Here is a 21,856-nt window from a genome sequence, read left to right on the forward strand (position 1 = left end):
CTGCTGCAAGCTGGGAAGCGACCCATGCCCTGAACCAGACCGAAACCCACCTGCGGAGAGGAGCCATCTCTGGGCAGCGGACATCAAGGCTCTGCAACCAAAAGGGCTTCACTGGGGCTGTAGCCACCATCAAATCGATGAGGTTTTGCTGTGAGACATCTCTGCATCCCCAGGCACAGTAATTAAGAGCATATTTTTAGAAAAATGAGCCACTGCATTTATCAATAGAGAACAACCAGGTTCTCAAGGGTAAAGGTGGCTTGAGTTAATCTGCTACAGCCTTGAGAGCGCTGCTTATCCCGACCCCAGTGCTGTCTGGTTGTCCCCACATCACTGCTCCAAGCCCCCAGCACACCGGGCTCCCCCCGGAGGTCTTGGGCACGGCTCAGCACGGGGAGCCCAGCTCCGTGGGCCTGGCCGGGGGGTGCTCCTTGCAGGCAAGGGCTGCAAAGAGGGGTGGAGGGGCCCTCTAGTAGCATCACCTGGGAGGAAGATGAGAGGTTTGGGAAGATGCTTGCTGGCGAGCTGTCCTTGGAGGCAACTGTCCCCGGGGGCTGGCAGCCCTAGGCACACAGCTCCTGGGGCAGCTCTTGATGGGGAGCAGGAGGGGCACAGCCAGCCCCCCCCCCCAAACGCTTCTGCCACCCCTGCCCGAGGCTGGCCCCTGCTGCCTTCCACCCATCTCCGAGGACCTGCATCCCTGCTTCATCAGGAAGCAGAGCCCAGCAGCCCCTTCCTCCGCCCAGCCCTGCCTCTGCCCCAAAGCGCTCCTCTCCCTCGCCTTCCCCTCCCCGCTGCTTTCCCAGGAATGCTCCCCCAGCACGAGGTGTTTAAATCATCTGCGAAGGGCTGGCTCCCTTCCATGTGCTCTGGCATCCAGGCTCCATAAACAACCCACCCGCCAAGGGAGTCAGCTTGGGAAAAAAGGCTTTTTATGTCTGTTCCCCAGACTCCACTTCCACAGAAACCTTCCGGCATGATCCTTTCTCAGCTGTAAGTGCAGCAAAATTGGTTCAGGCATTTGCTGACCTTCCTTTTCCCCCAGGCACACTCGTGGACATCTCACATGACCCACCTCTACTTGTGGATGGAAAACCAGAGACATCCTCCGAAAAAAAAAAAAAAAACCCACCACAACTGATGTGGGAAGTCTGATGTCTTTCCCCACCTTGGATATTTTCCAGGTGTTCTTTCAGAGGCAACCTCCTCTTTTTTTACAGCTTTGACCTTTATGGAGATAGGAATTCTCCTGGGTATTTTCTCATGGCTGCTGAGCCACACCAGACCCGCAGGAACTCAGAGGGAGAAACTGGGAAGAGTTGACCATTCATTTCTTAGGCTGCAAGTGATTCACCAAAAATCGTTGGGATGCAAGTGGAAAACGCCTGGGACCAGAGCCCAGCCCAGCTTCCCAAATCCCGACCGCACTGCAGGAGCAAGGTCCAAGATGGCCGGGATGCTGTGAGATGTGAGGGGGGAGCCCCAGCATCCCTTTCCACCGGCAGGTCTGTGGCTGAGCTGCTCTCGGCGGGGCTCCTGACCCGCAGAAACACCCCAGGAGATATGACTCCCCAGGTGACCACCAGCAAGTCCCCAAAACTCCCTGCTCCTGTCCCATAGAGGCAGGACACGAGTGCTGCAGCCTCACCGTGCCCGCACAGCACTGGGATGGGGATCATCGCTGCCCTGGCTGCAGCAGTGAAACGTCCAGGGGCCTCTAGCACCAGGAGGAAGAGGAAGGACAGGGTTCCCTGGCTGCAGGAGGACGGGCCGGCTCCTCTGCCCGGGTGCCAGTGTGGCACAGCAAAGCGGAGCAGCATTTGCAATGGTCTGTACTGCGGCACGAAGCAGAGCCGCCCCCAGGGAGAGTGACAGAGAGGGTGACAGGGCTGCTTGGAGGGGTTAGAGAGAACCAACTCATGACCTAAATACACACTCTCCTAGTGCTGGGAGCTCCTGTGCACCCCAGGGGGGTTTATTCCTGTCAGTGTGGATATTAGTGGGTCTGGGGGTCTCCCTGAAGAGTGGCATGGTGGGAGATGAAGCCTCTCGTGAAGAAAAATAACCCTCAACCAGATGATGAGCCACACACAGTTGCAATCTGGGAAGCATCACCCCACCTCCACCTTCTCCCAGGTTTTGCCAGTGGGTCCACAGTAGATGGCTGGGGAAGGGCTGCAGCTCCTGGCCACCCCATTACGTCCTGCTCCAAGGGGCACGTTTAGCAGAACTAGATGCCAGCTGAGGGTCCGCCCCATTCCCAACACCCCTGCCTGCTTGCTGGAGGGGTGATGTCCCTCCCAGGGTGGATGCAGTTTGGTAGCGCTGGTGCTGGGCACGAGTCGGGCGTATGATCAGTGTGAGAAATACCTGACCAAGGAGGATCTGAATCAGCACTCTCCAGGGAAACCGCAGAGGATGGATGCTGGGAGCGCAGGGTGCCCGGCACGGTGCAGGCTGCTGCAGCAGGCAGGGCTCGAGGGCTGGCGGAGCTCTGGGACAAGGAGGTCCGAACCCCAGTCCCGAGGATGGAGCTGGGCTGGAGGAAGACGAGGGTGAGGAAGGCTGTGCCCTGGCGATACAGCGCAGCCCAGTAGCACCCAGCCTGCACGCCTGTGCCCACTTCTGCCGAAAGGCAGGAGGAGCGATGTTCATCTCACAACTCTCTCTCCCAGGTGCCGTGAGCGGCTGCTGTTGCTTGTTGCCATCTGTTATTTTCGCAGTGTCAAAAATGTCTCGCCGCCGAGCACTGGTCCATGAAATATGCATGCTGTGGCCTCCCTCTTTCCAAACTGCCATCTCCTCATGCACTAAATCCCCTTCTCGCCTATTTGTCTCGCATTCAGATTTGTTTCTTTACATCTTATGGCTTCTCAAGCCATCAATAACAGCCTCTCCCCAGCTCAGCACCGTCGCTGGTGTGGTCGAGCGTGCCCATTGAAGGACTCGGATGCATGTTAGCAGGCCTGGGACACGTTCCCTGCGAGGGATACAGCAGTGTGGTCGTGTTTGTGATGTGGGTACCCGTGCCATGGGCTGGACCGCGCTTCCCACACCACACGCGGGCTAGCTGCAGCCACCGCAGCGGTGGTGACAGAGCTGAGGCATGCAGCATCCCCCCTGCGCCAGCTGCATCTGTCCAGACGTGGTGGGGTGCGGGGACAGTGGCCTGAAGGGCATAAAGTCACAGCTGAGCTGCATCGGGAGCTGGTGGTCAGTGCTCTGCAGGGCCACGGTGCAGTGACCCGCGGGCGCTTGGCACGGTCCCCACAGCTGCCTCGAGCATCCCACAGTGGTCCCCCAACCATCGGCGGGACTGCCAGCTCAGGGATCCCCTCTGCTTTGGGAGCCATCATCCCGAGATAAACACCTTCAGACTTCACTGCCACCAAAATGTGGCTCTTTCACATTTCATCTTTGTGTCTGGATCTGAGACCAAAGTTTCTCTGGAAATCCAGACCCATTTGTGCACCACAAAGTCCCCCATCCCAGCCTGGAGGATCTGCCGAGGCCAGGGTGCTGCCAGCTCTGCGGCACAATGGGCCACGCTCAGAAGCTTTCCCTTGCTAAGACCGGGCAAGTATTTCCCCGGGGGTGATTGATGCTGTTAGAGCCGTTCAAGGGAATTTTCTCTGCAGCACCTGGGTGAGAAATGAGCTCCCTGCCACGGCAGGAGGGTCTGGCTGTAGCTGATGGTCAACAAAGAGTCACAGCTCGACCTGGCATCACTGAGGCTCAAAAAGCAGCAAAAGTTATAGCTGATTAAAAGTTTTTAATTGCAGCAGTAGTATCTGCTCCCCAGGTTTTAATGTAGCTTGGTGTAACATTGGCTTTTTTTCTTCAACAGGGGTTTAACTGCAGCCTGAGACTTCACTTGTGCAACCTCTTCCTCGCAAGGAACTTCAGATTCATTATTTTGCTCTGAATAGCACAAAATAGCTAATGCAGGAAATATTTCGAAGGAAATGGATACTTCTTCACAGCTGACTTTTTACCCAGCTCTGTTAGGGGCAATGCCACTGCCTGGCTCCCACCATGGAAGGATGGGACATCCCAAAAGGAAACCTTGCAAACGAGCGCAAGCAACCTCCATGGTTCCACGGCTAATTACAGCAATGCCTGTGCAGGGGTGTGGACGAAAAACCATTTGTTGTAACTAATTTTTCCTGTACCGCTGGCCTTGTGGTAGATGTAGCTCTGGCCAGACTTTTCCAGTGGTTACAGTTTGCTGGACTGCGGGTTGCTCTGGAAAAGAAAAGTTTTGCACCGCAACTGCCGGAGCCCTCTCAAAGCTCCAGGCTTTTCCTCCCCACCCCACTAAGGACATGGTTTCCCACCCCAGCAAACCTCACAGGCCTGATGCTGCCTGCTACCCTCCTGCCTGGACGGTGCTGCCTGCGCTGAGCACCCCCAGGCACAAGGTGTCACTGAGGAGCTGGTTTGGGCAGCGGCTGCACCCAAACCTCGGGGAGCCGCTGCAAAACTGGGGCTGGAGAAGTGGGCACGGAGAGGGGACATGGGCACGGATAGGGGACGTGGGAATGGAGAGGGGATGTGGGAATGGAGAGGGGATGTGGGCATGGAGAGGGGATGTGGGCATGAAGAAGGGACATGGGCGTGGAGAGGGGACATGGGCATGAAGAAGGGACATGGGCATGGAGAGGGGACGTGGGCATGGAGAGAAGATGTGGGCATGGAGAGGGGATGTGGGCATGGAGAGGGGACATGGGCATGGAGAGGGGATGTGGGCAGGGAGAGGGGACATGGGCACGGAGACGGGATATGGGAATGGAGAGGGGACATGGGCATGAAGAAGGGACATGGGCATGGAGAGGGGACGTGGGCATGGAGAGAAGATGTGGGCATGAAGAGGGGATGTGGGCATGGAGAGGGGATGTGGGCACGGAGCCGGGATATGGGAATGGAGAGAGGACATGGGCATGAAGAAAGGACATGGGCATGAAGAAGGGACATGGGCATGGAGAGGGGATGTGGGCATGGAGAGGGGATGTGGGCGTGGAGAGGGGACGTGGCTGTGGTACTTGCTGTGGCGAAACAGTCCTGCAAAAAGGAAGGGAGGTCCCTGGTCTCTGCTCCCTGGGCCAAGAGTCAGGAGCGGATCTGGCTACGGGGTGCCAGGGATTGGTGCTGGGTGATCTCTGGAGTTCAGCACTGGGTGTGCCTGGGCAGAACAGCTCCAGCAAACGCCTGCCATGGACATTTGGCCCCACCCGGGAACCTCCCAAGGCCCTGCCAGCCCTCTCGGCGGTGAGGCTCTGTAGGGGTGCAGCAGCGAAGCTGCTCCGGCCCGTGCGGAGGGAGCCAGGCTGCCGGCTTGAGCCACCCCAAGCACCCATGAACCCTGACCACGGGAACAAGGGTTCAGCTGAAACCCCCAGACCACTCGTGCACAGACCAGGAGAACGCACGGGGCCTTGCACTGACGTGTGTCCCATGACAGGCCCCCCGGGTCTGAGATACCTCCCCGAGGGCCCCCTGGCTCTGTGAGCTGGACGCGCCACAGCCCGCCCCAGGGATTGCTACGAGGGGACAGGGACCCTCGGGGGGCACCTTTGACCCTCCCCGAGGCTGCTCTAGGGGTGAGGAGCCCCTTGGCCCTGCAGGGTCGGCCCTGGAGCTCCTCTCGCGGCCCCTCCGGTGGGATGGGGACCACTTCAGGGCTCCCTTGGGACCTCCGTGGCTCTCCCTGGGGCTCCTCCAAGGGCATGGGGCTCCCTTCGCCCCCCCTTGGCCCTCCCCAGGACTGCTCCAGGGGACAGGGCTCCCCTTGGGCCCCCCCTGCCTCTCCATGGCCTCCCCGGGGCTCCTCGGCAGGGATGCGCCCCCGGAGCGGCCTGCCCCGACAGGACGGGAACGGGCACGGGAGCGGGCAGCGCACCGGGCTGGGGGCTGCGGGAGAGGGGCCGCGCTGGGCGGGACGGTCGCGGTGCCGGTGCCGCGGCAGGGCCGGGACGCGGGGCGGAGCGGTAGCCCTGCAGCCCCGGCCGTGCGGCGGGGAGCCCCGCGGGGCGGTGCCGGGCGGGCGGTACTTAAGGCGGCGGCGCGGGGCGGGCAGCCCCGCCGTGCCCATGGCTCTGCCGAGCGCGGCCCGGGCGCTCCGCGCCGCCGCCCGCCTGGGCGTCCCCCGCCGCCCGCGCTCCGCGCCCGCCGCCGCGCCCCGGGGGGCCGCTCCGCCGCCGGCTGCGGGCAGGGGGGCTCGGCCGGTGGTGGTGCCGCCGCCGCCGCATCCCCCTCATGCCCCCGCGCGGGGTGCGCAGCGGGGCCCGCCGCCCGCCGTGGATTTCGGGGACACGCAGGAGGCGTTCCGCAGCAAGAGCAGCGCCGAGCTGCTGCGCGGGCTGCTGGTGCTGGGGCTGTGCGCGGTCGGGCCGCTGGTGGAGCACAACCGGGAGGTGGGTGGCGGGGGGTGGCGGGGCGGGGGGCGCCAGCCGTGAGCAGGGGGGGCTGCCCGCTCTGTGGGGGTGCTGGTCCCAGAGGGCTGCCCGCTCCGGGGGGATGCCAGTCCCGCATCGGGGGGGGGGCTGCCGCTCCGTGGGGGCGCGGAGCCTGGAGCGGGGGGGGGCTGCCGGGGAGGCGGGGGGGGGCCTGTTGCTCCAGGGGGGCTGCCGGTGCGGGCAGCGTGCCGGGCGGCGGGGCGCTGAGTTGCCGTTGTCCCGCAGCTGCTGCAGCTGTGCCAGCGGGTGCTGGGGCAGACGCTGTTCGAGCGGCTGATGAAGATGACGTTCTACGGGCAGTTCGTGGCCGGGGAGGACCAGGAGGCCATCAAACCTCTCATCCGGCGGAACCAGGCCTTCGGCGTGGGCGCCGTGCTGGACTACAGCGTGGAGGAGGACCTGGGCGCCGGGGAGGCCGAGCGCGCCGAGCTGGAGTGAGTGCGGGGCGGGGGAGGCGGTGGCGGCGGCGGGACTTGGCCGCTCGGCTATTGGCTGCGCCCGCCCATCCCCCCCGCTCCCATTGGCTGTCGAGCCGGGGTTGCTGTGCGTCACGGTCCCGCCTCCCGCTGCGGGATGCCCCGCCCGGGCATCGCCCCCGGGTGCTGCCCGCCCCCCGCCCCCCCCGGATCCCCCCCCCAGGGGTGCTGCCCCCCCCCCACCCCGTGATCCCCCGGGCATCGCCCCCGGGTGCTGCCCACCCCCACCCCGTGATCCCCCCCAGGGGTGCTGCCCCCCCGTGATCCCCCGGGCAGGTTGGGGTGCTGCCCCCCCCCCCCGTGATCCCCCCCAGGGGTGCTGCCCCCCCCCCCCCCCGTGATCCCCTGGGCAGGCTGGGGTGCTGCCCCCCATGATCCCCCCCAGGGGTGCTGCCTCGCTCCATCCCCCTGCACACACAGGGGTGCTGCCCCCCCATTCCCACTTTGCCGCGGGGTGATGCTGCCCTGTCTCCCTTTCCTCCCCACTGGTTTTCTCCCTCCCTTCTACCCCCACTGTCCCCTCCACCCCTGTGCATAAACTGGAGTGCTGCCCCCCCCCCATTCCCCTTCTGTTTGGGGTGCGGCCCCCCTTCTCCTTCCCACTGGAGATCTGCCCCCCCCATTTCCCCCGGCCTTCTGCCCCCTCCACCCCCATGCCCCACCATACCCACAGGGGTGCTGCCCCCACCATTTCCACACCCCCCCATCCAGGTCTCGCTCTTCCCACAGGGCCGGGCAGCATTCCCTGCCTCCCGCCCTCTGCCAAGGGCAGGCGCCGGCCCAAAGCCACCAGTAACTTTCCACTATTCGGGCTCCGGTTTTGGGCGGCTCTGCTGGCCCGATCGATGGGCCACTGGCCAGCACCCCACGGTCACCGGGGTGGGGGGACACCGCCCACCCAGGACAAGGTTGGCCCTGCCGGAGGGCACAGGCTGGCGATGCGGCGCTCCCCCGGGGCAAGGCTGCAACAGCTCTGTGTCCCCATTCATGGCTGGGGACACCGGCCAGCTGTCACACGCTTGTCACATGCCGTTAAAAATACAGCAGAAACAGCTTTTGGGGGTGATTTGCAAGTGGGGTTTCGGGTCGGTGCAGTGATGCAGGTGCTGCTGGGCTCCTCCCAGCCAGCGTCGGGAGCTTTAGCTCTGCTCCCCACCCGAGCGCTGCTTATCAGGGAACCCCCGCTTGCCGTGGCGGGGTGACACTGCCTCTCGCTGCTCCTCATCAGCACAAAGGTCTTGCCCATCCGCAGCGAGAGCGGGCAGCTTGCGAGGGCAGTGCTGGTGTGGGAGCTGGGGGGGGGGGCAGGGCCGTGCCCATCCCAGCCCCTTGCAGAGTGAGCTGCAAACTGCATTTTTTTAATATAAAAGCTTCAAAATACCCTGCTTGCAGTCCATGAGGGGATGGCTCTTTGGATGGCACGGAGCAGCAGGGGTTATTGGAGCGGCTGGTTTCTCCCCTGGGCACACAGCCATGGTCCGGGCACACTGCTCAGCGTCCCTGGAGGGTCGAGCTGGCCCCTGTCAGAACCCAGTTGAGCTGGCGGTGCCGGTAGTGCCAGGCCAACACCGCGGCCCTCCTCGGTCTGGCTCTGCCTGTGCCAAGTGCTTTCCTGTGGTTTACCACTGAGGGCTTTTGCCGGCCGGCTCTGCCTGCACCTGTATCCTGCCTGCTCACGGGAGGTGTCGGTGGCTTGTGAGCTGTCTGGTCTACGCTAGCCCCCCCCCCACCCCAGGGCAGATTTGGGGGCTGCATCCGTGGGACTCCTTGCTAGGTGAGCTCTGCCTGTGCTGCGTGGGTCGTTCCCACCCAGGAGAGCTCAGCAAAGCCACACGCCGGACCCTGTGCCCCCCCCGATGCCACCCTGCCCAGGCCCCAGTGAGATTCCTCTGCTCCAACAAATGGGCAGGGGCAAAAAATGCCGTCCTGGCAGTCACCTGCAGATGCCACAGAGCAGGGACAAAGCCCAGGGCAGGCGTGGGTGGCATCGGGAGGGCTGTGTTGGACCCCAGCCCGTGCCGAGCACCCCTCCGGCTGCGTTCAGTGGCAAAACCCCAAATTACCAGTGCTTGGGCCAGGGATGGTGCTGAGCTGGGCTGCGCGTGGTTGAGAGGGGTGAGTGGTCCAGGGCTCGTGGCTGCTGGATTTGGGAGCTGCTTCCCTCCCTCCTGTGAGCGCTCCGGGGCTGTACCCCGCTGGCAGCTGGGACACAGAGGTACAAACCAGATGCAGCCAGTGGGTTTTTTTGGCCTCCTGGTGCCATGTGCTGCTGTTTCCTGCAGGCAGAGCTGTGCTGGGCTTATCAGCGCAGCCTGCTCTTCTGGAGCAAGCTGGAGATACCAGCAGGGAAATGCCCTTTCCTCCCCAGCAATGGGCCCTGGCTGCTCCTTGCCGCAGGCTTTCCTGTTGGGAACAGCAATGCAACGTGGGCAGGCACCGGCTTATGCCGCCTGCTGCGGGCTCGTCCCTGCCCGGGCTGGCATCCAGAGCTCTGCTGGCTTGACCCAGGAATCCTTGGCCACGTGCTGAAGGCTGCTGCCGGGTCACGGTGGGGCAGCTGGAGAAAGGTGTCCTGCAGGCAGCAGAGCCGGGGTGCTGCTCCGCTCCCGGAGTGGTGCGTGGGCTGGGGGCTTTGGGGTGGGTGCAGCCCTGCGTGGGGTGTGGAGAGGTGGTGCTGTGGATGGGCAGGGGCTTCTGCTCCCCGTGGGGGGGGAACAAGGAGCCCCCCCCATAGTGGATGTGGTTGTGGTCCCCTTGCAGCCTCAGGGCCACTGCTGGCCCACAGGCATCCCGAGCCAGACACCCTGAACGTCTGTGCCACGCCATCTCCTCTAGAGATTTCTGGTGCGGACACCTGATATCTGCCCCAGCATGGAATTATGCTCCAGCCCAGCCAATCAGCCTCCCAGAGCCACCTCCTCCCCTTCTCCTCCTGCTCCCAGTGCCGCTGTGCCCAGCGCTCTGCCTCGTGTGCTGCGGGTCCCTGGGAGCACAGGGAGGTTTCTGTTTAGCTTGAAGCTATGCACGGAGGTCCTGCAGCGATCCTGGGCTGGTGCGTGCTGGCAACTCACACGTGGGGCAGGCTTGGAAGACCCTTTTCTGCCAAGGGCTTTGCTTTATTCCTACCTGCAGGGTTTTAAGCGTCACCCATAGGTCTGGGCTTCATGTGACCACAGGTTTTTCTTTGGATGTGGTAATTCAGGGACAACTTCTCCCTGGTGTTCCCTCATCCCGCATCTGCTGACAAGCAAAGCAAATACACTGTGCTCATGGTAACCTCCAGGGCAAAATGGATTATTGCCTACCTATTTCTGACAAGGGGACCTTTGTGCTTTTCCTGAGGTGGCTTATTTGAGCCTGATCAAAAACTTCCTGAAAGCCCAAATCTGCTGCATCAGCTGCATTACGTCTCCCAGCAATCCAGCAGGCTACATCAAGTCTCCACAGCTCGCTTCGCAGCACTTGGAGGGGCTGGTTTGTACGTGCTTTGGGCGAGTGTGAGCTCCCAGGTCCTGAGTGTGCCTTGCAGGTGGCTCCTTTTTGGTTGCACCTTGCCAGAAGCGTTTGGGCAGTGCCTGGAGACGTGTCCTTCTCTGGGAGACTTGCTCTCAGTTTGCAGGAGGGATGGCCAGGTACAAGCCAGGTTAAGTGGCACTTGGTTGGTGTAGGAATGGCTTTGCTGGCCAAGACTAATATTGCAAAGAAAGCAGATGATATCCAGGAAGATATCTTCAGCTGGAAGGACCTTCCTCTATTTTGCTTGATGCAGAACAATAAAGCGAGCCCCATGGCCTTGCTTTGAATGCCCCCCTCGGGGACAAAGGGCTCGGTGCCGTCATGCAGCAGGAATGCTGCTGGGAGGGTGTGTCAGTCTTCAGGAACACAAAACACTTCAAATTCAAGGGTGCTGTTTGCTAATTTAGTCGCATGTGTTCCCTCTGGGTAGGTCAAAGGAGGCTTTGCTCCCTGCCGCTTGCCCCCGGCATCTCAATGTGGGATGCAAGGTGTGCTCCGGGGTTCAGAGCTGTCCTGCTGTGCTGCAGCTGGGACCTGCCTGCAGGACCCATCTCTCCACTGCTCTACTCCAGAGAGACCTTCCGTCCACTCTGGGCTTTACTGTCACATCCATCCCTGGGTGCATGAAGTCTCTTCTCCTTCCTTCCCTCCACCCTCCATTGTTCAGTAGCAGAAAGCTTCTTGACCTATCGTAGTAGCAAAATCGCGGAGCGCAGCCTGCCAGCCGTGGTGCCCGCTGCTCCCCGTGAGCTCCAGCTGCTCCTGCCCCAGTTCATGCCAGTTGAGCAACGCAGGGCTGTTCCTGGCTCCAGGGAGCAGGAGGGAAGGGCTTGTCTCTACTTGTTTATGCTTCCAACGGTCCCTAATCCCTGTCACAGGGTTTCCATGTGGGAGAACGTGTTCTGGGACCATGCCACGTGCCTCTCTGCTCTCCTGTGCGAGTCCTCTGGCTCTGGACGGGTGGCTTTGCTGCGTGCCTCACAGTGTGCTTCCCCGCTGTTGGGCACAGCCAGTTTTGGGAGTGACTCCCAGGCAGAGATCTCCTGGAGAAGATGGCTCTGCTGTCACTCAGAGCTGCTCTCCAGGGGCTGGCAGTGTTCCTGGGTGAGACCCCAGGTCTGTGGGCTGGATTTAGGGTGTCAGCAAGAAGGCTTAGCTGCTCCAGCTCAGGGAGGATCTCATGACTTGGCCAGTGTCCCCCTGAGCTGTCAGAGTCCTGTTATCTCTGTGGCAAAGAGCTTGGGCTTGAAATTACATCCGAGGTCGGCTGGAGTTGAAGCTGGGACCTTGTTTGTAGGTGGTTGGCTAATGCCAAGGCACAGAGGACCACGGGGCAGCTGAGCTGCAGCGGAGCATCCTACGGCTTGATGCAGGCTGGGTCTGGAGGAAGCTCCTTGCTTCATGGTCTGGCTGCTGGTGCCTGCAAGGTGGGGAGGCGTTGGGTTGAGGTTTGGTCCCACCACAGGGAGGACTGTGGGTGGTGTGGTTGGAGATGGAGCACCCAGCCCCAGCAGGGCTGACCTTGTCGTTGCTGTGGGGTGGGCTGTTTGAGAGCAGCATCCTCCCTGTGTTGCCTCAGGGCCTCCAGGTAACACTGGCCTGGATGTTGAAACCCCGTTGCCTTCCACGAGTGGGTTTGGGGCATCCGACCTGCCAGCGGAGCTCGTGCTGAGCAGCGTTTGACCCATTGGCGATGGGATGGCGAGGGAAGAGCCCCAGAGCTGCTCTGGCCGCCAGCGGGGGGTTGCGGGGGGTTGCTGACCTGGCCCTTATCTTCCCTGTTTCTCTTCTTAGCTCCTGCACCTCTGCAGCTGAGAAGATGGGAGGTGAGTGACCCAGCCTCTCCTGCTGAGAGGAGATAGCCTGAAGGTCCAGCTGATCTGGGCACTGTGGGTCTGGCCCGGGGGAAGGACCCAGCTCCCACAGCCTCAAAACACGAGCTGGATGAGAAACATCTCATTTCTTGGCCAACCCTGCTCCTCAGCAAAGGCTCAGCCTCTGCTCAGGAAACAGAGCAGGCAGGGCGCGTGGCAGCCCTCGGGGGCTCTTTGGAGGTCCGAGATGGAGCCCCTCTTCCCTGTGCCCATGGCGGGAGCTCCCGGGGAGGCTTGTAGGAGCTCGGCAGCGCTGCGTGGCCCATCTCCATCCTCTTCCACCCCAGGAGGAGAACAAAGGGAGAAGCAATACCGAGCCCATCGGGGATTTGGGGATCGCCGCAGTGGGGTCATCAGCGCCCGCACGTATTTCTACGCTGATGAGGCCAAGTGCGACCAGCACATGGAGACTTTCCTCCGCTGCATCGATGCCTCAAGTAAGAGCTCCACATGTCCTGAGCAGCCCCGCTGTGCTTGGGGACTGCAGGGACCCTGCAGCCCATTGCCGTATCTCGGGTACGTCCCTTCTGCCTGTCCAGCTAGCTCTGTCTCTGTGGCTCTGTCCAGGTGGCAGCTCCGAGGACGGCTTCTCAGCCATCAAGCTGACAGCGCTGGGCAGACCTCAGTTCCTGGTGAGTGCCAGGGCTGTGACCAGGGCGAGGTGGGTCAGAGCCAGGGCCACAGATGATGCATCTGGGGGGAAGCAGGTGCTTTGGGGTTCCAGGCTTGCTGCTGTGGCATCTCTACTGATGGCAGGGAGCAGTGGGCACCAACAGGCTGTCCCCTGTGTGCCCGAGACCACCCTGGAGACCCTGCCTCAACTTTTGGGGACACATGAAGGGCTCAGAAGTTTAGAGGTCCCAACATGGGGAGGTGGGGACTCTGTACTGCTAGGCTTGGCCCCTGCTTGGCCAAGGTCCCCTGCTACATGGCCAGGGTCTGCCTCGGGCAGGGCACGATCCTGCAAAACCTCCACTGCAGGAGGTTCTGAGCCAGCTGGGCTCCAGCCCGGGTCTCACTCCAAGTCTTTCCCTGCAGCTGCTCTTCTCGGAGGTGCTGGTGAAGTGGCGGAGGTTCTTCCACCAAATGGCCGCGGAGCAGGGCCAGGCTGGGCGGACAGTGCTGGAGATGAAGCTGGAGGCGGAGAAGCTGCAGGTGAGGCCGGTGATGTCCGAGGGAGGAACCTGTGCGGCCAGGGATGCGCCGCTGGAGGTGGCCGTAGGGGTCCTCTGAGCCTGGAGCAGTAAGACCCCGTAGCCCCTCAGCACTGATGCTCCTCTTGGTGGCAGGAGGCTCTGGCCAACCTCGGCATCGCGACCAAGGCGGAGAGCCAGCACTGGTTCACGGGGGAGAACCTGGGCGTGAGCGGGTAAGCTGCCTGCGACCTGGGGTGCTGTGGGATGTGGACACATGCTGGGGGACCTCGTTCCCGTTCCTGGGGCAGTGGGGCAGCAGCACGGGGAGGTCTCCAAAGGCCAGCGCTGGCTCATGCATGGCAACCAAGCATAGAGGAGGTTTGGGTAGAGGTGAGAGGACGGGTCAGGGTGACACATGCTGTGCACCCTACTTGCTGGTGGGCATTGGGAGCTGGTAGAGAACCCCCTGCCCCTGCAAGACACCAGTATAGACCTGGCTTTCTGCTCCCAGCACCGTGGACCTGTTGGACTGGAATAGCCTGATCGACAGCCGCACCAAGCTCTCCAAGCTGCTGCTCATCCCCAACATGCAGGTGGGTACCCATCTCTACCACCCCTGGAGCGGCCCTGCTGGGAGGGCACTGCCAGCACAGGGCCCCTCATCCCTGTCCCCGGATCTGGTCCCCTCCTGCTGCTCCAAGGTCGGGGTGCCACAAGGACTCATCCCTCTAGGGAGCTGGCCTCCTCCCTGCCTTTGGCTGCCAACGTGTGCCTCCCTGGTGCAGGTTTCTGCCTGCTGTGGGCAGGGCTGGCGGCAGGCAGGCAGGGTGCCACGGGCTGTTCTCGTTTCAGACAGGGCAGCTTGAGCCTCTGCTCTCACGCTTCACCGAGGAGGAGGATCTGCAGATGAAGAGGATGCTGCAGCGGATGGACATCCTTGCCAAGGTGACGGGGTGCTGGGGCCAGGGGAGTGGGCGCAGGTGCCACTGCAGAGGCAGATGCAGAGGAGGATGTGTGACAGGTGGCCCCATCAGACCAAACCTGCACGTCGTTCGCCCCCACAGAGAGCCACAGAGAAGGGCGTGAGGCTGATGGTGGACGCGGAGCAGAGCTACTTCCAGCCAGCCATCAGCCGCCTCACCCTGGAGATGCAGCGCCGCTTCAACAGGGATCGGGCGATCATCTTCAACACCTACCAGTGCTACCTTAAGGTGAGGTCCGGCAGGAGGCTGGGGAGGAAGGACCTGCTGGGGCAGCTGGATGGAGACCTCAGCTCCTGAAGCCATGGCGATGCGATGGTGCAACTCCAGGGCTGGCTGCCTGAAGGCTCAGGGGAGATGTAGCACTGGTATGATGACCTTGTGCCATCTCTTCTGTCTGGTCCCAGGAGGCTTACGACAATGTGACGGTGGACGTGGAGCTGTCACGCCGGGAGGGCTGGCACTTCGGCACCAAGCTGGTCCGTGGTGCCTACATGGAGCAGGAGCGGGAGAGGGCGGCCCAGATTGGCTATGAGGATCCCATCAACCCCACCTATGAGAAGACCAACGAGATGTACCACAGGTAGGGTACAGCCCCAGTCACACTCCTCCCTCCTGCCCCTCTGGGCATGGGCTCAGGCGGCCTCACCACACAGCCTTGCACTGTCCTACAGGTGCCTGGACTATATCCTGGAGGAGATCAAGCACAGCCGGAAAGCCAGCGTGATGGTGGCATCTCATAATGAGGACACGGTGAAGTTCACCCTGCGCAGGTGGGTGCTGGGGGGGGGCAGCATGGTGTGGCAGGGACTCAGGGCTCGAGGGATGTGGGGGTTCAGCAGAGCTGCAGTGAGATGTGCTGTGGCTTGTCAGGTCTCCTCTGCGCTCACCTGGGGATCCTAGCTCCCATCTGGTGCTCAGGGCTTCGGTCGGGGCTTGGAGCTGGGCCACAGCACAGTAGCCCACAGCAGCTGCAGAGCTGGCCCCATGGCCCAGCCCAGGGGCTGTTTTAGAAAGAAAGCCCTCAAGTCCTTGCATCCCAGCTTCCATCTGGGACATGGTCAGTGCCCTGCTCTCGTACTTGGAGATGACCCCCACTCCTCTGGTGGGATGCACTGCCCCTGCATGCTCTGCTGTCTCCTCTCTAACGCCAAGGCTTGGCTTGCAGGATGATGGAGCTTGGGATCCATCCCTCAGAGAAGAAGGTGTGCTTTGGGCAGCTGCTGGGCATGTGCGACCAGATCACCTTCCCCCTGGGTGAGTGCTGGGAGCAGGAGGAACTTGGCAGACGTGCTCCTGCCCCACCTTGACCCCTGAGGTCTCCCTGAGGAGCTGTTGTGGGGTCTGACGGGTAGATGGAGCCAGGCTGTGGGTCTGACAGACAGCAGGACTGGCTGAGGACGGTGCCTTGTTGCCTCTTCCCTAGATGTTGGGAGTGCTGTGTCCCCTGCATGGGGGGGTAGATGGAGAATCACATCTGTCTCTTGGAGGCCCCATGAGCTCATGATGGCTGGGCAGGGAGATTCCTGCTTTGGACTACGAGCAGAGATCTGGGTACTCCCAGATGGGGCAGAGATGGGTCCTGGCAGCCAGCAAAGCCCTCTCATACCTCCTTGGTCCAGGAGTGCTGCCGTGCTCGGCTGGAGGTGCACACTGAGTCCTGGGCTCTCCGTTAGCGGGTAGAAAACAGGCTCTTGCATGACCTTGTCCTCTCCTCTGCTGCCGGCCCAGGCGGCGGAGCAGAGCTCCCAGGGGCCCAGACAGAGGGACACGCAAGGGTCCAGGTAGCCCAGCTCAGGTCAGGGACTGATCCCCCTGCCCACACTGGTGTCCAGAGCGGAGACCCAAGGCCAGGAGAGCAGCGGGAGGCAGACCGGGCAGTTGTCCAGCGTGGATGTGCTCTGTCCTGGACTTCCCCTCACAAGCGGGGTTTGGCTGCCTGTCCGCAACCTCCTCTGCTCATGCTGGAAAAATGTGTTAACTTGATGTTTCTGCTTGAATACTTCTTGAATTGGCCCGGCCCTGGCTGCCGACATTCCCAGGGCTCCCGGTGACCTCGGCCCGCTCCCCCCGGCGCGTTCCCAAGCTCCCCGTGCTGAGCCGGAGGAGGGATGCCCCGCCATTCCCCCGCCCGGGCAGGCTCAGCTGCCTCTGCCCGGAGCTGCTCCCAGGCTGCCGCTCCCTGGTGCTCAGCCGCAGCCTCCGGCCACTGCAACCCTCCCGCCCGCATCCCTCCCTCCATCGGCACGGCCCGAGGCGCACGGGAGAGCTGGGCATCAGGGAGGCTTTACCCCCTATTTTCCTTTTTTTTTCCCCCCTATTTTCCTTTTTTTTCCCCCCTATTTTCCTTTTTCCCCCCCTATTTTCCTTTTTCCCCCTTTTTTCCCTTTTTCTTGGTACTTCCCTGACCAGCCTCTCTCCCCCCAGGTCAGGCCGGCTTCCCCGTCTACAAGTACGTGCCCTACGGCCCGGTGAACGAGGTGCTGCCCTACCTGTCCCGGAGGGCGCAGGAGAACAGGGGCTTCGTGCAGAGGGCGAACCGGGAGCGGGACCTTCTCTGGAAGGAAGTCAAGAGGCGGCTCCTCGCTGGCAGCCTCTTCGCCCCCAACCACTAACCCCAGCCGCGGCATCCAGCCCGGGGGCTCCTGTGCCTTCACCTGTGACCACTATTGCCGTTCCCCATCCCAGTTCTGCTGCAGTTCCCCCCCCCCCACCCCCGGCACGCTTTGCCCTGGGAGGGGGAGCGTTCTTGTTGCTGTTTGAACCACGCACACCTTTTGGAGGGTGTAGGGTTGTCCCAGCTGGCTCTGCCCCGAGGGATGTCCCTCTGCCCTCCCAGGGGCTCCTGAGCTGTGCTTGCCCTCGGCTGTCTCAGGGGAGATGCCGGGTTCCCCTGCCAGCCCCCCGCTCCCCTCGGTGAACGCTGTCCCGGGGTTTTCCCCTTGTGGGACTGCACAGGGAGATTTGGCCGCCTGCTTCGTGCCACGGGCTCGGGTCCAGGATGGGCTGGGTGCCTCAGGGACAAGCTGGCCTCTGCCAGAAGCTCCTCCAGCCTCTGCCAGGGCTGGGGCTTGGTCTCTTCCAGCTCTGTGGAGGCAGATGCCGAGGTGGAGGTCACACTGACCTGTGAAGGGTCGCTGGGCCGGGGGGGGTGAGTCTCCGCTGCCCGTCCCAGGGCAGCCACAACCTGGAGTCGGGCAGGTCCTGGGCAGCACCAGGCTCTCCTGCCGTCCCACCGGGCTGAGCAGAGCCAAAGCTGCCTGGGGTTGTCCATCCTCAGGCACAACCCGGGAGGGGCACAGGGAGCTGCCCAGCCCCCTGCCCTGCCCGCAGTCCCGGCTCTGCCACCGGACCAGGTCTGTGCTGTGGGCAGGGCTGGCGGCCACATGGGAGCACCAGGAGCCGCACCACAGCTCGGCTCTGCCATACACTGGATTTGCAGAGAATGGTGGTGATTAAATCATAACTGTTCTTGCTCCTGTCTCTTGGAGTCACTGGACAGCTGTCCGTCCCTGAGCTCTGCTTCACTGCCCTGGTCTCGAAGGGGGGGGTTAGTGCCTTCTCAGCCCCCTCCAGCTGCACGGTTTGGCCCGAGGCAGGGCTTGGGGAAAGGAGCCAGAGACAGGCTGCACTGAGTGAGGCCGAACTTCCCCAAGCCTGGGAATGGGGAAGCTGTGGAGCTCTCTGGGATGGGCTTGGGGGGAGCTGGGAGCCCTGGAGCATCCTCAGCTGCTGCCAGCACCCTGCTGCCTGCAGGGAGGGGATGGCAGCTGTGGGAGAGCCTCTCCCCACCCTGGGATCTGGTTTTGGGGGAATATGCATCCTGCAGGTTTTCACTGCCTGAAATGAGGAGCAGTTTCTTCTGGGCTTGTTTTGGGCTCTGCAGGACTGGGAGCACCTCTGGGCTTCCCTGCCTGGCAGCTGAGGCGGCATCTCCTTTTTCCCTGGGTTGTTCCCTCCGCTTCTGGCAAGCCACCCAAGCCAAAGGGGTGAGGTTTAGGCTTTCCAGAGATGTTTGCCTACTGCCTTTTTCTCTAGGTGAGACTCCCAAGCCTTAAAAACACCTGGAGGAACAGGGAGCATTGGCTGGAGCACGGGGCCGAGGCTGCTGGTGCCGGAGCAGGCAGCAGCTGGGCTCCTGGTGTTTTGGGGAGGAGAGGAGATGCAGTGGCATGGAGCACGCTGCTGCCCAACAACCTGGGCTCTACTGGTGGGGCTGGTCCTGGGGCTGGCTGGATGCATGAGCAGCCGTCACTCGCTGCAGGCTTCTGCAAAGACCCCCGGGCACCTGCGTTAGCTATTGCAGGAGCAGATGTTGCAGCCTGCATGACCGCAGCTTCATGCATCTGTACGCAGCCTCTCCTGACTCCTCTTTTTTGGAGTTAACCCCCTCCCCAGCCCTCTTTCCAGGACAGAAGGGACTTGTGCACCTCCAGGCAGCTCTGCAGCATGCCTCTGCCGTGTGTGCTGCTGTTCGCAGGGGCTGTGTGTGGGTGCAGGGTGCAGAGTGCTGCCTCCTGTCTACCCATGACACTGGCTTCCCTTGAAACCCCCCCAAATCCCCATGTTCCCAGCAACCTTTATCCACGCTCAGCCAAGAAAACAGCGACCGCTCCTTTTATTTCCAGATGCATTGACCCAACCAAGCCCTCCCTATATCTCAGGCTTTCCCCACCGTGCTCAGTGTTAGCTCTTGCTGCTGGAAGCTGCTTTCTGCTTGTCCCGAAGGAAGAGGAGGCATGAAATGGTGCCGGCTATGCCGGTAGCCCGTGCTGCAGCGCGCTTGCTTGCAAGGATGCTGGCTACAGCAGCAGGGGGAGTTGCGAGGGGAGAGGGCCCGCGTCCTCGCAGCATCCATCTCGGCAAGCCTGGCACTCAAATGCTGGGAGCAGGCCTGGCGCACCCGTGAGTGGGGACTTCTTCCAAGGAAGCAGGAACAGTGACGAGCGCTTCGTATGGTATGACTCCTCAATGCCCCACAGTGCAGTCCCGCCCGCTGAAACAGCTGCAGAGATTTTTGAAGTGTTGACAAAGCAACATATTTTTCCTTAGTTTTGTGTTCGGAAATACTATAGTGCTGAGGTTTCTTTTTTTTTTTTTTTTTTTTCCCCTCTGATATTTTCCAAAACACGATTCAATGGGAGCCGAGCACCTGGCAGCGCATTTCCAGCCTGAAGTCTGAAAAAGAAACTGCAAGCGGTGTTGTAGTGGAAAGCGTCAAGCCATGCTCGCAGGGTGCTGGTACGGCCCGCTCTGCACAAACAGCCTCGCAGGGACCAGAGGGAGAGGCAGGATGGGTGGCTGATCCCCATGGGACGTGCAACCCCCCAGCCCTGGCAGCACCAGCCAGCCCAGACCGTGCCACCGTCCCTGGGCACCATAAATCCTCCCTCCTCCGCCTCCTCCCCACAGCATCCTCAGCAGCTGCTCCAGCCTCTGGCCAGCAGCATCTTCTGAGGGATCGGCTTATCTCCCTGGCTACGGTACAACCCCTGTCCTGGCGTGGGTTAGACCTGGTAAAAACAGAGCAGCATGGGATATGCTGCCTGCCTGCAGGAAGAGAGGAGAGGAGAAGGAGAAAGAAGGAGAAGAGCTGTTTACTGAAGGCAGAAAACAGCCACAAATCAAACGCATCCTTGCACAAAACAACAGCATGGGAAAGGTGTGGCGGTGCGAGCCTGCCCTGGCTGATCGGGAGCGGGGCAGAGGAGCACCAGGCACGCTCAGCACAGCGGGGAGGTGATGGAGAGAGCAGATAGGAAGGGAATCCCGGGGATGGAAACAGCCAGGGTGAGGCCGCAGCTCCAGGTGGGCACAGCTGCCAGGGGAGGCATGGGGGTGCAACCACCACGCCTGGCTTTGGAGTTAACCACCTCCCCAGCCCGCTTTCCTGGACAGAAAGGGATGCTGAGCTCAACCCAGGGCTGAGAGCTGTCCCGAGGGAACTCCCCATGCGTCAGCATAGCCGGGCCACCACGGTCCTGGTATTGCTGGCCCAGCCATGGGGGCCACCCGCGTGTTTCTGGGCCTGCGTTAGCAATTCTTTTGGAGTGATGGCTGTGAGAAATGCACTTTGATTGTTGGTTTGTTTGGTTTTTCCTTCTATTTTGTGGTTAATGGAAATTGCTGCCAGAGAGGACAGTACCTGGCAGGGTTGGTTAGCCACAGGAGTTGTCTGGGTGGGTTTTTCCCACCTGGAGGTGTGGTGTGGGTCTGCAGCAAGCTGATGTTACTAAGCCTGCCCGGACTGTGGGGAGCTGCAAAGGCTCAGCCTAGAAGTGAAACTTGTGCCTTACTTTTTTGAGACTGTTGCTGGGATAATTAAGACTTTTTGTTCAACAGAGGAACTGAAATACAGGAGATGTCCAGGAGAGGACAGAAAGAGTTTGATGAACGTGATTTTTACTTTTTTTTTTTTTTTAGTCTCTTTTAGGTCCTTTGACTAGCAAAGCACTTAGGGAGTGTGGGACAGATTTAGTCCCTGCAGCTGGCTACCTCTGGCAGGTCGCTGCTCTCTTCTGCAGGACTCCCTGGCAGCCCTGTTTTCCAGACAGGTCCTGCGAGCAGCACAGCCTGAACTGGGGGACAGGGATGTGGAGGCAGGGGAAGCCGGGCAAGGGATGCTGCTTCCCAGTGCTGCTGCCAAACATGTGGAAGGGGACTGAGGGCATGTGGAAGGTGGCAGGGCTGCAGAGGGGGAAAGGGGGGGCTACGCAGTGGTCACAAGTCCATTTGAACGCTCGTGTTTGCAAAGGAAAGTTGGTGGGTTATACGGGGTAAACCACCAGACCTTTCCTCTGCACCAAGGATGCTGCCAGTGGGATGCTGGTCACAACCTGCCAATATACCCGTGGCACAGGGAGTGGGGAAAAGGCGGCCTCAGGCGTGGTCAAGTGCCATCTGAGCCCTGCGGGGGCCCAATGCCAACGCCGCTCAGCGGGAAGGAGGAATGTGCTTGGCTTTGCCTTCCCAGCTTCACGTCACGGAGCGTCCTGGCTGCTCCCTGCTGTGGCGTCACACATGCAAAGGCCACGGGGCACCTGGGCTTGCTGCACCCTGCTAGACAAGGTGTTGGACCAGGATGGTGCAAACTGGGACTGTCAAAACTGCAGGTTGTCGGTGGCTTCTGGGGCGGTGTCTGAGAGCCACTGCAAAAAACACGTGCTTCCAGGGTGCAGTCCTGTAGATTTGAAACCTCCTGGGCACTTTGCACAAGCCACTGCCCATGGCTGGGCACTGGGAGGTCAGCGAGACTCTTGCAGGCACATTTATTGGGATGTAACTCCAAAAAAGAATAATTTCCACCAGTAAGACCACCAGAGACTTCCCCATTGGGAACCTCTTATCTGAGCAGGAAAGAAATCGCTGTACATCAGCCTCACGTACTGCAAACGCTGAAGGATGTTGGCAGTGAGAACT

The 21,856-nt window shown here is 61.5% G+C and overlaps 1 protein-coding gene across 1 annotated transcript; it reads left to right on the forward strand.

Annotated features, from left to right (window-relative positions):
• Positions 1-6,067: 6,067 nt before the first annotated feature.
• PRODH (proline dehydrogenase 1) lies at positions 6,068-17,913 on the forward strand. Its single transcript, XM_075769742.1, has 14 exons — positions 6,068-6,413; positions 6,681-6,889; positions 12,242-12,273; positions 12,609-12,758; positions 12,889-12,953; positions 13,360-13,476; positions 13,611-13,690; positions 13,969-14,050; positions 14,310-14,402; positions 14,522-14,668; positions 14,845-15,020; positions 15,112-15,210; positions 15,606-15,694; positions 16,865-17,913. The coding sequence occupies exons 1-14, from the start codon at positions 6,090-6,092 to the stop codon at positions 17,050-17,052; spliced, it is 1,851 nt and encodes a 616-aa protein (XP_075625857.1). The 5' UTR covers positions 6,068-6,089; the 3' UTR covers positions 17,053-17,913.
• Positions 17,914-21,856: the final 3,943 nt, after the last annotated feature.

The sequence above is a fragment of the Balearica regulorum genome, chromosome 17 (assembly GCF_011004875.1).
Source record: "Balearica regulorum gibbericeps isolate bBalReg1 chromosome 17, bBalReg1.pri, whole genome shotgun sequence".
Classification (NCBI taxonomy): Eukaryota; Metazoa; Chordata; class Aves; order Gruiformes; family Gruidae; genus Balearica; species Balearica regulorum.

Excerpts from the sequence above, each read along its gene's own strand:
- PRODH (XM_075769742.1), top strand. The coding sequence starts at position 6,090 with ATGGCTCTGCCGAGCGCGGCCCGGGCGCTCCGCGCCGCCGCCCGCCTG. Across the intron at positions 6,414-6,680 it reads TGGTGGAGCACAACCGGGAG|CTGCTGCAGCTGTGCCAGCG; the intron begins GTGGGTGGCGGG and ends GTTGTCCCGCAG. Across the intron at positions 13,477-13,610 it reads TGGAGGCGGAGAAGCTGCAG|GAGGCTCTGGCCAACCTCGG; the intron begins GTGAGGCCGGTG and ends TCTTGGTGGCAG.